Source organism: Macrobrachium nipponense, chromosome 32 (assembly GCF_015104395.2).
Source record: "Macrobrachium nipponense isolate FS-2020 chromosome 32, ASM1510439v2, whole genome shotgun sequence".
Classification (NCBI taxonomy): Eukaryota; Metazoa; Arthropoda; class Malacostraca; order Decapoda; family Palaemonidae; genus Macrobrachium; species Macrobrachium nipponense.
This window is the reverse complement of record NC_061094.1, coordinates 42,820,372-42,835,639: the sequence shown is the minus strand read 5'-3', so window position 1 is coordinate 42,835,639 and position 15,268 is coordinate 42,820,372. Positions and strand designations below refer to the sequence as shown.

The following is a 15,268-nucleotide window of genomic DNA, read 5'->3' as shown; positions in this document are numbered from 1 at the left end:
ACACGGACATATATATGTATATATGTGTTTGTGCGCGCGCTAGTGTATTTATTACGAACGCTACCAGCGCTTACAAGCCCATCTAATGTAGGCTACTTCCTACCATCCACCTACCGAATTCATTAAGGGTATAGGGGAGGTTAAATAGCACAGGTAACCCCAAAAACCGCAATATCCTTAATTAAGAGAACAAAAATGATGGCTGGAAAGTATACAACCTTTGCTTTTAGTTCCAATAGCTTTACAAGAAGGTCACGACATTTCAAAACTGTATTTGCAATTTAACGGAAACAAAGATTTCTTATAATTAATAAAAATGTGAAAAATATACTGGAACATTTCTTTGATACATGGTGATGAGAACGAATGTTTGGATATCGGTTTTCTGATCATCATTCTGTCTCAATCGTTATCATTTTAATAAGTAAGTTTTTGGATGACTGTATTAACTTTGCATTATTTTACATTGGTTTAAATTTGCACGAGATGTATTTGAATGTACTTTCTTCTCCTCTTGTTCCCACTACTATATCCATTGGCCTTCTAGGGTTTTAGAGATTTATTTACTTAATGAATGCAAGAAGATATCGCTTGGTTTAGGTCTAGTCTTCACAAGCACCATATTCTAACAAAAAAAGTTCGTTAACATTTTGTATTTGATTATTAGCAAGTATTCCTATTTTAATTCTAAGTAAATTGATATCAGGCAAGAAAACTATATTGGTAGAATGCGGAGTAACAACAGTTCTTAAGGGTAAGTTTGGGCCGGAGCTAGAACGCTAGAAGTTTGGTCATCACTCTAGAGATTCGTCCCGAGATGAAGATGCAACTTGTTTGCATCGCTGGTTTCTTCCTGCCTTTCAGATTACATACAGGATTTACTGGGTAATTTCCTCATATAAACAAAATAAAAATGAATCGCGCTGTTGGCTCTGCACTGTGATTTTTCTCTATAACAGCAGTTGTAAATGTTTTCGCTCCTCTGGCGTCTGGTGGTGCGTTTCGAATTTAGCGCCGAAATTTGGGATGTATATTTTTCGTAAAAATAGCAACATTTGGCTACTTTGTGAATCGTGTGCTTTATTATCCATTATATATCGAAATAAAACACACTGTAAAACGTTGTAATTAACTTATAAAAAGCACTTTGCCATAAATATGAATTTTCCTTAGCGTGTATTGATTGATGACGTCACAGGTGCGTCACTCCTCCGCCCAGCGCCTCCCGCCATTTGCAAGCGTCTCGCACGTTCCTGTCTGGCTGTGATATGTGAGTATGATTTATTTCCCTCCCGTAATTTTGGCAATACGCATTGTTTACGCTTCAAAGTAGTACCGTTAGTTGAGGTTTCGTATTAGGAGTGTTCCGGTGTAATTCTTATGGTAAAACGACGTGAAATAAGTGTAATATAGTATAAAAACGGAAGTTGAATTTCATGTTCCGGGATTTGGGCGTTTGGCGGCGTCGTTGCCGGGAGGGGACGCGCGGGTTGAGGTTGCTCAGTCACACTTTATAACACTCGCCGTAAACATATCACCGCTCGCTACCTCCCCATCTCACCAGTACTATGACGGATTTCACGAACTTTAACTCATTTCGGTGGGTCTGGTGACTTTGTTTCAGACACTTGCTTATATTTAGCGTAGTAGTGTTCTGTCTGTGTGGCGATGGCATCTTTTTTCGGGGGAGATGTAATTCTTCGGGGGGAGTTTGTGTGTGTGGAGAGAAAGAGAGTGAGTGAGTGAGAGAGAAAGGAGGAGTTAGTGGGGGGTTGATGGGAGTTTGGAGAGAGAGAGAGAGAGAAGCGTCGTTGGAGGAGGATGTGAGGCTTTGCTGCCCCAAGCCTCGACACGGACAAAGAACCCCTTAAAGGCATATTTTTTTTCCCTTTTTTTTAATTTTGTCCGAAGTTGATCCGTTGCCCTCCATTTCTGCGTTAATACATTAAGTCATGCGTCGGGCCTTGGGGAGTAAGAAGTGAAAATTGTCGGTCGGCCAAAAGTTTTGAGAGATCATTCGCTCCCAAGTTCCATTTTTCGGTAATGAGAGGGTCTGGTGGGGCCCCGGTTTGTTGGCGGCGTTGCTGCTGCTGCTTCTGGTGCGTTACTCGCTTTTTCCCTCGTATTCTCCCTAACATTTGCTTTTTGAAGTTCCTTTCATGTGTAAAAAACGTCTCGCGGATTGTGTGTTAGCACGGCTTAATTCACCTCCCAGTGCTTTTTCATGTTGCTAAGTGGAAACACCGGTATAGTGTGGTGTGTGCCAAGCGATGCATTTTGTACGCTGAAAAAGTTTGTCGCTTTTGCCGCTGACGAAAAGTAAAGCGTCAGAGATGAATCATTTTCTTTGTTGTGTGTGTTTTTTATGAAGTGCATTTGGTAGCAGTGTGTGTGTGTGTGTGTGTTTTGTAGTCAATATAGTGTAGATCTTTTGAGTTGTGATGCGTTATTCAATGTTTAGTTGTTCTTAACTTCGTTCCCTCCCACTGGACGTTTACCTCGCCGAAGTTTGTAAGTTTCAAAAGTTTGGAGGAGAGAAGTGAGAGCAGGTCTGAGGGACGCTCCTCCCTCCCAGTTAGGCCTATGTGTTGGTAGATGTTGGTGAGTTCATTGGATTACGAAATTTCATTGCCAAAGCCGCTTACGTTAGCTGAGTTCAACTTGAGTTGAGGTTTTTACTGTTTGGAGTGTGTACTTGTTTAGTTTTATGTAAGTTGTTTGAACGCTAAATTAAAGAGAAAATAGCCAAGATTTTAGGCCAATCTTGTTATGACGAGAAGTGCTGTATAATGCTTTTAAAAGTTAGTTGCAGTATCTATTTTGGAATATGCGTCACTTTTATTATTAAGGCATATTTCTGGCATGAAGATTGCAGTTGGGCTGAGAAAATAAGGTACTCTGTACCGTAAAATGCAAGTTTTTACCTTGTAATTGAAGTTATGCTACACGCCATTTGCTGTAAAATGTTTAGTTGTACGGCGAAATACTTAGGCTACTATGCATGTGTGATCATGGGCAAACTTGCCTGCATTTCACGTAGAATAGCAGGAGCCGTAAATATTAGGTAACAAACTTTTGTGAAGTGGAGTTGGTGTTATTTAATATGTGCTTCGCATGCAATTAGTACGGATTTTTGCAAGTGGTAACAAATGTATAGCTCCAAAATGTGTCTCGTGAAATTAGTTTGTAATAACTTATGTATATAGTTATATGAAGAGCAACTATTTAAACTAACTTATCTATATATTTATATGAAGAGCAACTATTTAAGCAGTAATTGTATGTTGACATGCAAAATGCGATGAAAGTGAGGATTAATATTGGTGAATTTACGTACGTTATAGTTTAAGTACTGTCTGTAGCTCAGTCCACTTTAGTTATTTTTTAGGGAAATGGAGATACGTTTAGGCTCGGTTACTATTTGTAGCATTGAGATGAAGTTTGATATTTTTAGGCATAATTGCGTAAGCTTACCTTACCCAAGGAGTTCAGTTGTATAATTTAGTAGTTGTAAGGTTTGGGGTTACCATTTCATCTACTTAGTTGGAGTTGTTAATTTTATTATAATAGTTATGTTAGAAATAATTTTATATGAAGTCTATTAGCTGTGGAAATCAGTATAATTGTGCTTTTGATGCGCCAAAGTTCATGAAAATGGTGAATTGTAGATTAGGCTAGTAGCTTACTCTTAAGTAAAGCATGCTAAGTTAAAATTGTCTTTTGGATGATTGGGGGGTTAGTTTGTGCTTGTACTTTCATTGTTGTTTATGTTAGGAAATTAGGGTATATATGGTTGCTTTTGGAATTTGGCTCTGTGGGGAGGAGACCTGTTTTCAAGTAATTTTCTTTCATCTAAAAGTTACTGCTAGTGATGTAGCTCGAATTTTTACTAAGCCTTTTGTTTGTTTGTACTAAGCCTTTTGTTTGTTTTGTGATTACTGCTCTGTTGAAATTAACTTTAAATTTCTGTTCATTACAATGACCCCTTCCTAGAAGAATTTCAGGTTGGAATCCCCACTTCAGAATTTAAAAACAATGTTTATATTGTTGCTATATCTAGCTAGAATTAGTCCCTTAGTTGTTTAGATCAGATGGGGTATGTTAAATATTGCTGTTCATATAATTTCATTTGATTTATAGTGCTGAAGTGAGCCAAGAAGGCAATGCTTGACAGAATTATAGGATTGCTGGAGGCATGCTTTATTTATTATGAATAAAATTACTTAGTTGGCAGCAGCATGTGGCTTGAGCTACAATGGAGGTTCCAGAAGCTTACATTACAGTGGGTCTAGTAATTCCTAAAATAACTTAAGCCTTTCATTGTCATTGAACATATTATCTACATCAAAGTTAATATCCCAGTCATTATTTCTTATAACTGAAGTAGTTTATTTTACCAAAATTCCAGAGGGGATAGTCACACAATGCATGCCTTGCACTACTTTCTTTAGAAAGTATAAGATCAGTGGTGCATCACCCACATCTGCAGTGCTTTGTGCTTGTCATCTTTCATCTATTTTTATGGATCTGTCATGCCCAGCCTTCCAGCTTTATCACCTCACATTGTCCATTTTCACTCTGCATTTATGAACAGATTCTCAGAGTGGAAGTGTGTTGTGTCTGTGTTAATACTCATGGAGTACTTTATAGTTCATATAGTATGCTTAATACCCTTTCCCATATAAATAATCAGGGCCAATGTCCTTTTATATTACGTATTTAGTTTGGGATTTTTTCTTTCATATTTGGAGCATTATAAGTTTTGTAAAAGCCTAGTAACGTTTTTTTTTTCGTTCTTTCTTTCTTTCCTTGAATCCCAACTTGAACTTTTCATATTTGAGATTGTAGGTTTTAGTTTCTCAAGTGAACTAGTTAGCTGGACACTTAGCGGCTTTTAATTTTTAGCATTTTTGTCCCATCTAGTTGAGACCTTGCATAAGCCTTATGTACTGAGGCAACCTATTGGAATTTTCATATTAGTTCATTAAGTGAAGAATATCCTTGAGATAGACTATACAACATGTATAAGTCAGGTGAACATTCTTTAGTAAACAAAAAAATTAAGGTTTTGTCATTTCCACTTCATTGGTTGGGTGGTACTGTACAATGTTGTCTCCTATTTATTTAGCTAGAATAAAGGGGTATTAAGCGTAAAGCTGACCAACAGCTTTTACAAATATCAGTTTTGTTGTAGATTTTCCTTGTAAGATTCATTTAAGAAAAATGTCCATCAGAGTGGCATTGTGTGAATTGATGTGTATTTATGTGTTTATGGTACGTAATGTGTTGTAACTTGTAGGTGTAGCATTTTGAGATTTGATGTGTTTTAGAACTTTAGATGTTGTATTCTTTCTTTAACAGGCATTTTGTTTTTTTATGTTCTCTACAGATAGTATACAAGGTGGAGGGGGGCGAGGATGGGGGCAGATCAGCAGTTTTGCCTCCGATGGAATAATTTTCACTCTAATATTACCTCAGCATTTGAGTCCTTACGAGACGATGAAGATTTCGTCGATATCACACTTGCCTGTGACGGCAGACAGATAAAAGCACACAAAATGGTCCTTAGTGCCTGTAGTCCATACTTCAGAAGTTTATTAAAAGTAAGTTGATCGTAATGCAATAGTTTTCATGTAATTGTGTACTATGAAATAGTTTTATACTCTTGATCATCATTGGTTTTTGTATATTGTTTTATTTAAAAAAAAAATTAAATTTTTATGATCTTTCTTTAACAGGGTAACCCGTGCCAGCACCCCATAGTATTTCTTAAGGATGTTACTTTTTCAAATTTATCATCCATTTTGGATTTTATGTACCATGGGGAAGTGAACGTATCTCATAATGAACTTGCTACTTTTTTAAAAACTGCTGAAGCACTCAAAGTGAGAGGACTCGCAGAAGATGAAAAGAAAAAAGTAAGTATTCAGAGTTTAATTTTACAAGAATGAATGTTTGGGAAGCAGACGTTAATTAGACCTCATGTGTTCACATGCCTTCAGCTGCAGAATTTCATTGAAATTTTGAATTTTATTTTTGTTACTATTCATAGACTTTTGTGTGTGTGTGTTGTGAGTATGCATCTCTTATTTATTTCTTCATAGTCTTAGGCTATTTTGTTTACTGCAGTGAAAGTTTAATAAGTCAACCTTGATGTTTTTCTTGCTGTATGTTGAGTTTTTCATTTTTGGGTAAGTTGCCAAGATGCTAAAAAAATTCTTGAAGATTGTGGCACTGTAGGGTCGCTTTGGATTAACGTAAGTATCTGGTTATTTTCAGGATTCTGAAAATTATAATGAGTCCAGCTCGCCTCCCCCACCTAGAGACCCTCCTGATCCGGGATCACCCCGACCGGAGGAGGGTAGCAGCGCTCCTGATACACATCTCAGTGACTCACCCCCACCTAAGCGACAGAGAAGGAGATCGGGAAATTCCGTACACTCGACGGAAGACACAAATGAAACGGTGCTAAGTGACCAACAAGTAAGGGACACTAGTGTGAAAAACGAACCTCAGGACTTTAATGAGGAGGAGGATATCTTGAGTCAAAGTGTTGACCAAGATGTTATAAAAAGTGACGTGGTAGATGATGACCGAAACTTTGGTCCTGCCGAATCGGTTACTATTAGGAGTCAAGCAGCTATGCAGCAACTACAAGAGTCATTTGGTTCGTTCCTGCCGGGCATGGGCCAGAGTCCGGGCTTCCTTCCTCATGGTGCTACAGACATGCCAAGACCTCCACCTTACCCTTTGGAGGGGGTTCAAGGTAGGCATTACATACGTTTTGGTTGTGGTTGCCTGCTTTTCCCTTTGTAGATTTTTCTATTTTGTGCTCTCTTGGTTTTGTTTGAACTCAGATAAGGTTCTTGAATAGTTTTGAAATGTAACCTGTAGAAACAGTAATGTAGTTGTAGAAAGACATTTAAAAGGGTGAAAAGCCTGAAGAGGTAACATAGAGGTAAATCACCCTTTTTGATGTAATTCACCTCTTTAGTTGTCAGGTTTTCAATGCTTTTATATGTTAGAGTTATTGGGGTTAATACCATTTGGGAAAAGATGTTCTTGTCGCATATGTTTCTGTAGGAGGTGAATTTCATTGGCAAGTTTTTTGTGGATATGGTTTATTTATTAATTTTTTATTTTATAATGGTAATGTGGAAATAGTTGTTTCCTTTTTGTATTGGTCCTTGCCTACCTTTAGACTTGTTAGTTGGTAGTGTCCTTTTTCATATCTTTGCCGAGTAATTTTTATGTAGGTGCCATATAACAATTTAGTAATCAAGAAAGTTACTCCTTTTGTGCTTGTACCAGGAAGGTTAAATGATTAGCAGTAAACACACACATTTCCCATCTGTGAACTTTAGTAAAACTAATAATTTTTCAAAAGCATGTTGCAGGATTACACTTTTTCTTAACACCTGTAATGTATGACTTCACTCTTCATTCAGTCCTCTGTTGAAAAATTTATAGTGCAATATGTATGCTTTTGTGAGTGCATCGTACTTATTGGGTTTCATTAGATAAGGATTTAAAAGTTTTAACGATATATGTAGGGACAATGTCTCATACTTTGAAGGCATTTATTTTTCATAAATTGTGAGAAGTCTTTCAAGTTATTGGGCATGCATTTTGTAAAAGCTAGTTATAGGAATTATAATGTACTTTGTTTTTTCACTTTCAAGTAGAAGGTGCCTTTAAAATACCCACGGCTTTCCTGACTACCTTTTGTTTTCACATGCTTGTCAAATAAAAGACGAGTAAAAAAAATGTCCATGGCTTACCTGGCAATATATATTCTCAAATTGATGTTGCATCCATGGATGTACGCTTGGTGTTAGGTTTTTTTATAGAATTTTTTTTTTTCCTCCATAGAAGCCTGCATGCTTGTCTTGCTTGCAAAGGTTTAATTCACACAATATTCAGTTTCACATTCATTTTGCTAACATTAACATATATAAATCAAAGATTTGTAACAGCAACACATCCATTCATGGATATTTACATTTCACTCATCAAGTGTCACTTGTTTCCGATACTTTATTGTTGAGTTCATGTGCAACAGCAAAAATTTGGCTTTTTTTTTTATTTTACTTTAATTTTGTCACCTTGCTGAAATTTTTTTTGCGCCATTGGGTTGTGCCTTGGTGATGTAAATTTGAATATTTTAATGGTCATAGAATTTGGTCCTTTCATCTATATTGAATAAATTGAGGTACATATATACAAGATTGAGCATGGTACTCAACGCAGTGTCAGCTTGTAGGTACACAATGCAATGTAGATATGTTATGTTATATGGTCCTATATTATAGTATATGGTAAGGATTAGATAGGGCTACTTGTCTGTTCATAAATTATTGGAAAACAATTATAGTGAGATTATATATATATATATATATATATATATATATATTATATATATATATATATATATATATATATATATATATATATATAAATATATAAAAACATTAGAATAGGGGAATCTGCCTGGAATTCATTAGTCCTCAAGAGTATTGGATTTCACGTGAGTGAAGTTTGTCATTTTGTTTGTTTTTAGCTTCACAGGTAGCTATTTAATTGTCTAATGACGTTGGTTTTGTGTAGTTTTTTTTTTTTTTTTTCAAGTGCTCTGTGTTGGTCAGTTTTTTTAGTTTTTTTTTTAGGTTTTGTTTTTAAAATGCACATTAAAAAGAATCTCCATTTGTTCTGTGTACAGTATTTTTTTTTATATAAAATACAGTAAACTATCGGGACATAGATTCAGGTGTCAAAAGATACAGTAGATGCAGTTTTTGGAGGTATGGTAAAAGAAAATTGTTTTAACAACCTGATAAACCTCAATTACACTCCCTGTTGCTGTAAACCTCTTGGATTAATAATGGGGTAGATTGCTACAGAGGTTATGTGCCCAGCCTTGAAAGATAAATTGTTAGCTATTTTTTTTCTTCTAACTGCTACCCTTTACTTTTTGGGTTGGATTTTACATAATGTTTTTTTTAGTATACATTTGGATTGCCGAAGGTTTTGTTCTTGAACTGAAAGGGGAAATTGGAACAAGGAAATTTGAAAGGTGGGCAGCTTGGTGGAAAAAGACCAAATGGAGCAGATGAAAAGTAAAAGCAGAAAGCAGTGGAGTTAGGACCAGCAGCTCATTTCACAGAAGCTTGATTATCGCTAAGTAGAAAAAAAAGTTAGTTAATTAAGGTAATCATATTTTAGATACTGTAATTACATGTACTGTGTAGTTTCATAGTTGAGTTCGGTCCTTACCATTTTTAAAAAAAAATACACAAGGTCTTGAATCCTGCACAGAACCAACACTTCACATTTGATAGTTTAATTTGTAGCACTGAGAAGTTCCTTCTGACTATTTTTTCATTTTTTTATATGTGGGGAATGTACTGTTTCCCATTGTCAGGAGCATTATCGTACTTCAATAGAATAGAACTGGTATTCTCACTAGAGTTACTATTAGTCACTCTTGATAGGCATGGAAGTACTTCAGTGTTTTGTTAGGCAAGTGCGCTAAACTGCTAGTGGTCAAAATGCTTGCAACTTTTCTTAAATTTGTATATTTAAAATTATTTGGGCATTATCTGTCGTTGTAGTGTACACTTTAATTATTAGGAAACACTTCAAGGGGGTTCATGCATATAGGTACACTAGTGTGCTGATGCTTCATGATTGGCATTTGCAAGGTTTTTTGCAGATATTCTTACTACTGTAAAATATTTTTGCCTTATGCTTAACAGTGGCCATTGTATTAATTATTTTTTCTTTTTTGCATTTGGAGTCATTTTACTTACAGCACTTGACTACATTCACACAATGCTGTGTGTGTGTACTGTTCAGTCAAATAAGCCATTGTGCTGGTATGAATGCTTCTCCATCCTACATATACCTCTTCACATAAGCCTATTTGGGCTTTTGTGGATTTATACTTTTTTTAGGCAGTTGTGGGATTTATACTTTTTTATATTTATATATATATATATATATATATATATTATATATAATATATATATATATATATATATATACTATAAGTGGACAGACCGGCTTTCTTAGCACTTGTATAGATTTATTTTAATCAGTAGTGAATGTAGTTTACTCATATTCTGTTGACACTACTCAATACTGTAAAGACTATTATGATGTAAATCCTATTATAAAAACTTTTGGGTATATACAAAACCGAAGCAGAATAATTGCTAATTTCACCTGTGCTGTGCTGTTTGGTACCCATGCATACATATACATATCGTATATAGATGTGGGCGACCTGTACATAAATCCATTTTAACTTCTGTCCCATATTCTTGTCAAATTTCTTTTCCTCATTTTTTTTCTGATGGCTTATCCTTTATACTTTTTTTGTGGAGCCACACCCTGTCTATTTTATGCTTTTGATTTATGACCTTTTTGTCTGGGAATCTCACGCATCCTCTGAATTTTGGATTCCCGATTAACACATGCACACCACATCAGTTAGCATAGATATTGTACATGTAATAAACACTAATTATAGAGAAATCCAGATAACTTTCTGTTAGCCATTTAAGATAATTGTTTACCTGGGTGTCACTAGTTTTCAGACATCTGGTATGCATCCATGACTGGAATGCTTGCAGAAGAATAGTGTACTGCACTGTATACACAAAACTTACAAAAAAAAGTTCAAATCATATATTTGCATGAATATTGAATGAAAGGAATTTTTTTGTATTGTATTGATTTTTTCATAGAGACTACTTATTTGCACATGAATTACCAAGAAAGGGGTCACATAATTTGTAAAATTAAAATTTAGTATTCAGTTGTTTCAAGAAAAGTGAATGGATTTGTATTGTTCTTGAAATTGTCCCGGTTTTTTAAAGTCCGATCTTAATTTTAAAATATTCAGGTAACCACTTTGTACTCTCATTGCCTTCTCTTATTCTGAAGCAAGAGATATTTTATACTGAAATATTACCATGAATCCATTTTCCTACATCATCAAAACATTTTGTTGTTCCCTTTTCTTACCAACTTTTCTTTATACCCTCTCATCACAAATCCAATCCATTGAAGAGTATGCGATCTCAGTGTGTTGCAATGCTGTGGACACAATTCTCTACTTCTTTCTCGTTTTCATTATGTTGTTCCTATGTGCTCTTTGACCATGAATCTTAGCATTTGATAATCGTCTCTCTTCAAAGTTGATTTTAACTTGTGCAGTTCTGTGGGCAAATCTTAGTTTTCTGCTCAGCTTACTAAGGGTTATTTATGTTCACCATTAGGGTAGCAATCTCTTGCTGTTACTAAAGGTTTGCTCAGTGCCCTCGCATTGCCTTTATTTCACAGTCCAATGCGTCCCCAAGGTAACAAATTTGCTCCCGCTTCCAAGATGTGCCTTTCTACAACATGGTGTTTCACCTCCCTCTCATTGCTCCATGTACATTACAGTCGTAGAAATGAGCTTACTCATTGAATATTCTGCAATTTATTTGGTGCAGAGTTCACCCTCCACACCTAACATCACTCTTAGTGTGTATACGTATAAGGCTTACTATTTGAAGTGCATACCATTTCACCTTTGCTCACTGGCTTGTTTAGTCCAGTGCACATTATATATATATATATATATATATATATATATATATATATATATATATATATATATATATATATATATATATCATATATTATGGATCGGATCTAATTATATGCGTGTGTGTGGTGTGTATATTATTAATTAATAATATAATATATATGGTGTTGGTGTGTGTGTGTTGTGTGTATATATATATATATGTGTGTGTGTGTGTGTGTGTACTTGAGTTTAAAACCTGTTGGTAAAATGAGCTGGAGGTAACCAAAAACTCATTAGGGGCCCTTATGTTGTAATAGCTTTAAGAATGAATCCTGTTTAGAAATCACTAACTTGCAATTGCTCTGATACTTTCATGGGTCCATTTTAAAGACCTGGGTTCTTGAGCAACAGCACCTTTTTTACTCTATTGTTTGTACCTGTTTTACTCTTTATTGTTTGTGATGTCTATATCATAAGTGCCGTACACAAATACGTACCATACACAGTAACATGTGCAGGTATTCACACACTCCACTTGCCAGATAGTTCTTCCTTGTATTTATATTCATGCTGCTTGCACATCATACAGTTGTACATTCTTTACAAATGATGTGTCTGTCTGCCCACTGCCTGCTTGAATATACAGTATTTGTTATTGCAGATGTTAATATATTGATATACACACTCATTTAAATGTTGATGTGATCAAGTGAATGTATTCTGTAGAGAATGCTCTCAGCATCGTGCAAAAAGAAAAAAAAAGAAAAAAATTGTAGTCATCTTTTATGTGCTAATTTCTTTTATTTGGATTGGGTGTATTTCTGTTCCCCCTTAATACACATGATAGTTTTTGGCACTGTGCACATAATTATGCGTTCTCGTTTTTGAGTTATTACTATTAAAAGACTCGTGCATACAATTAGAAGTTGCTTAGTTTGGTATAAGGCACATTATTTTATGTATGTGAGTATGCATTTGTAACAATGAATCCTAAGTGTTATGAACTGTAAATGTATGCTGGTGAATGGAGTGTGAAGTGATTTTGATTTATGTGATACTGTGTGATAGTGAAGAGAAGCTGCAAAGGCTGGTGAAGGAATGAAAGCATTTTATTTGGAACAGATGCAGACACATAGTGAATATTGGTAAAATCTAAGTTCATGAGTGTTTGGAAGGCAGAAAGATGATACAATGAAAATTACAGAGTTGTGTAGGAAGGCAAATAAAAACAATGAGGGATGGAATGGAGAAGGACTGGTAATTTTAGGACCTATAAAAAAGGTAAAGAGGTGTAGCGGTGGTAGTGTAACAGAGTGGCTGACCAGGATGTGCAAGGTATTTCTGGTAGGAAGGTATTATTATTCTAGACCTTGACTGAATTTTGATTGAGAAAGTATAGCAAACAGAAGTAAAGTATCAAAGCAGAATATAAATTTATAAGAGTGGTTGTGGATCCATGGTTATATTATTGATATTGTCATACTAGTCAACCTATATCCTTAGTCTGATAAGCAGGATGCTACAAGGCCAAAGGATCCAACAAGGAAAACAATCCAGTATGGAAAAAGAACTATAGAAATTATTTTTCTTAAACAAAAACAGTATAAAACAAACCACCAGGTGGATGGTTTAGTCGGAGAAAGTCTAAAGGCAAAGAATCTGGAGAAGTCCCGCATAAAAAATGAATGTTGAATTGACGGAACAATGGTGCTAAAGATTAATATTTAAGTGTGAGTCGCCTGCGGAACACCAGACCTTGGGCAATATTGAAAACCTCTAAGTATAGAAGTACTGACTTAGTTTGTACAGTTCACCAAACCTTTTAAAGACTACAAACTAATTTTGTTGCAGTTTAAGAAAAGATCGACTAAGAAGTTACCTAAACCTGTATTTGTAGTCAAGAGTGACGCTCAATTTTTTTGTGAAATGCATCCACAGTTGTTTGGGAAACTAAAATTATTTACGGGTCCTATCCAGTGTCAAACGATTCGGGATTTTTTTTTTTTTTTGGGGGGGGGGGTGTTGTTGGGGGGGCCGGTTAATGGGGTGGGGTTCAGGTGCCCATAATCCACTAGCACCTGTAGGCTAAATTATAAGACTGCTCTGTAAGAATTTCAAGAAACATAATGGAAGTATTGGAGACGCATTTTATTGGTTGCTGTGTAGGTATAGTACAGAGGGTAATTTGTTAAGCGATTGGCCTCGGCGATGTGTGACCCTTTGAAGATAGTGCCAGGATTGATAAGCGAAATCAGAAGGGATGGGTGATGTAGTTGAATGTTTGAGTGGATTATATTTGCTGACGACTGTGGTCATTGGTGATCGTCAAGAGAAGCTACAAAGAATAATGATGGTTTGTGAGGGTGAATGTTAGCATAGATGGTTAAAGGTGATAGTAAAGTAAGGCTACGAAGTTAATAGAAGTTTCTATAGACAAATTGAAGTGTATGAATTTGTTGTGAATGGTGAATTTGAATGAAAGAAAACGTGAACTTGACATAATTTGGTGGATGTTAGCCACCTGCTCTTGTATGCTTTGTTTGGCCAGCACTGTCAGAGCTCAGGTTGTTAGCTAGGTGTTTTGTTTAGCCAACGTTATATTTTGAAGTCCTCGTGTGCTCTACCGGGCAAGTTCGGGTTTTGAAGAGCTCTTCTCTTCCATCTCGCTCTTATGGGGTACAACCTGAAGGCGTGAGTGTGTGTGTAATGTATGTAGTATGTATGTATATGGATATGTATATATGGCTGGTAAAAATGATGTTACAAGAATTCCATGTAATAAAAAGGAGCCCATAAAAACTCCAAAATATAGAAAGTAAGTACTACTATATTTCAGGGACTGCTGTCTCCCTCTTCAGCAGTCTCTGAAATATAGGTAGTACTTACTTTCTATATTTTGGCGTTTTTATGGGCTCCTCATTATATATGTATATATATATATATATATATATATATATATATATATATATATATATATATTTATTTATTTATTTATTTATTTATTTATTTATTTATTTTTATCGTTATAGGTTTTCATTAGGTTGAAGATAAGTTAATGGATTTTATGTACTGTAATCAGTTTATAAGTTTAGTTTTGTAGCTGCAGATGTCTGTAACCACAGTGCGTTTGGGTAAACTTCTTATTCCTACATATGTTTACTATGAGAGGTTTTATGGTCCAGCAGTTGTGTGCCGACTTTAATTTTTTTTTCTCATGCATGTGTATTTGCAATTGAGACTGTTAGGGGGGTGAGGTGGTGTAGGGTAGGCAGTATGGAATTTTTATATATAACCGAGGGCATTTACATACACTTGAAACAAACATTAACACGTCCAAAATACCCTGTATTCCCTGTATTACGCCATGTATATTTGCTAGATATTTCCCATTACCTCGTCTACTCCTTATCTGATTCTGATACTTGTGCTCAAATACGGTCGATTTGAGATTGTGATTTTAGGTGATAGACAACGGCCTGAGTTGTAACGTAGTTTTGTAGCCTATATTTGTAGGATACTGCGGAATTGAATTCATGTGATGAAATAGGGTTGGTTAATTTCTGAAAAATTTTGGGCAGTCTCTGAATTTAGATAATTTTCTACGGACCAGGAAAAAAAAACGAACTTTTTTGTTAGAGCGAGCTTAATTGCTTACGATATTTTTTTTAAGGTAAAGAAAGGGCAATATTTGTT

General features: G+C 35.4%; 1 protein-coding gene across 31 annotated transcripts in view; it reads left to right on the top strand.

The window, feature by feature from the left end:
* The first annotated feature begins 1,191 nt into the window (after positions 1-1,191).
* The window catches only part of LOC135207482 (protein abrupt-like), a 322,624-nt gene continuing 308,547 nt past the window's right edge, over positions 1,192-15,268 (top strand). For 14 of the 31 annotated variants that reach the window (XM_064239266.1, XM_064239263.1, XM_064239253.1 and 11 more), the window contains exons 1-4: positions 1,444-1,600; positions 5,390-5,603; positions 5,739-5,918; positions 6,280-6,766. In XM_064239266.1, coding sequence (XP_064095336.1) covers positions 5,418-5,603; positions 5,739-5,918; positions 6,280-6,766 — 853 coding nt within the window. In that variant the 5' untranslated portion in view covers positions 1,444-1,600; positions 5,390-5,417. Of the gene's footprint in view, positions 1,271-1,443; positions 1,601-1,684; positions 2,100-2,578; positions 2,602-5,389; positions 5,604-5,738; positions 5,919-6,279; positions 6,769-15,268 lie in introns of those variants that run through there. The other 17 variants (XM_064239264.1, XM_064239262.1, XM_064239252.1 and 14 more) reach the window with 6 other exon arrangements.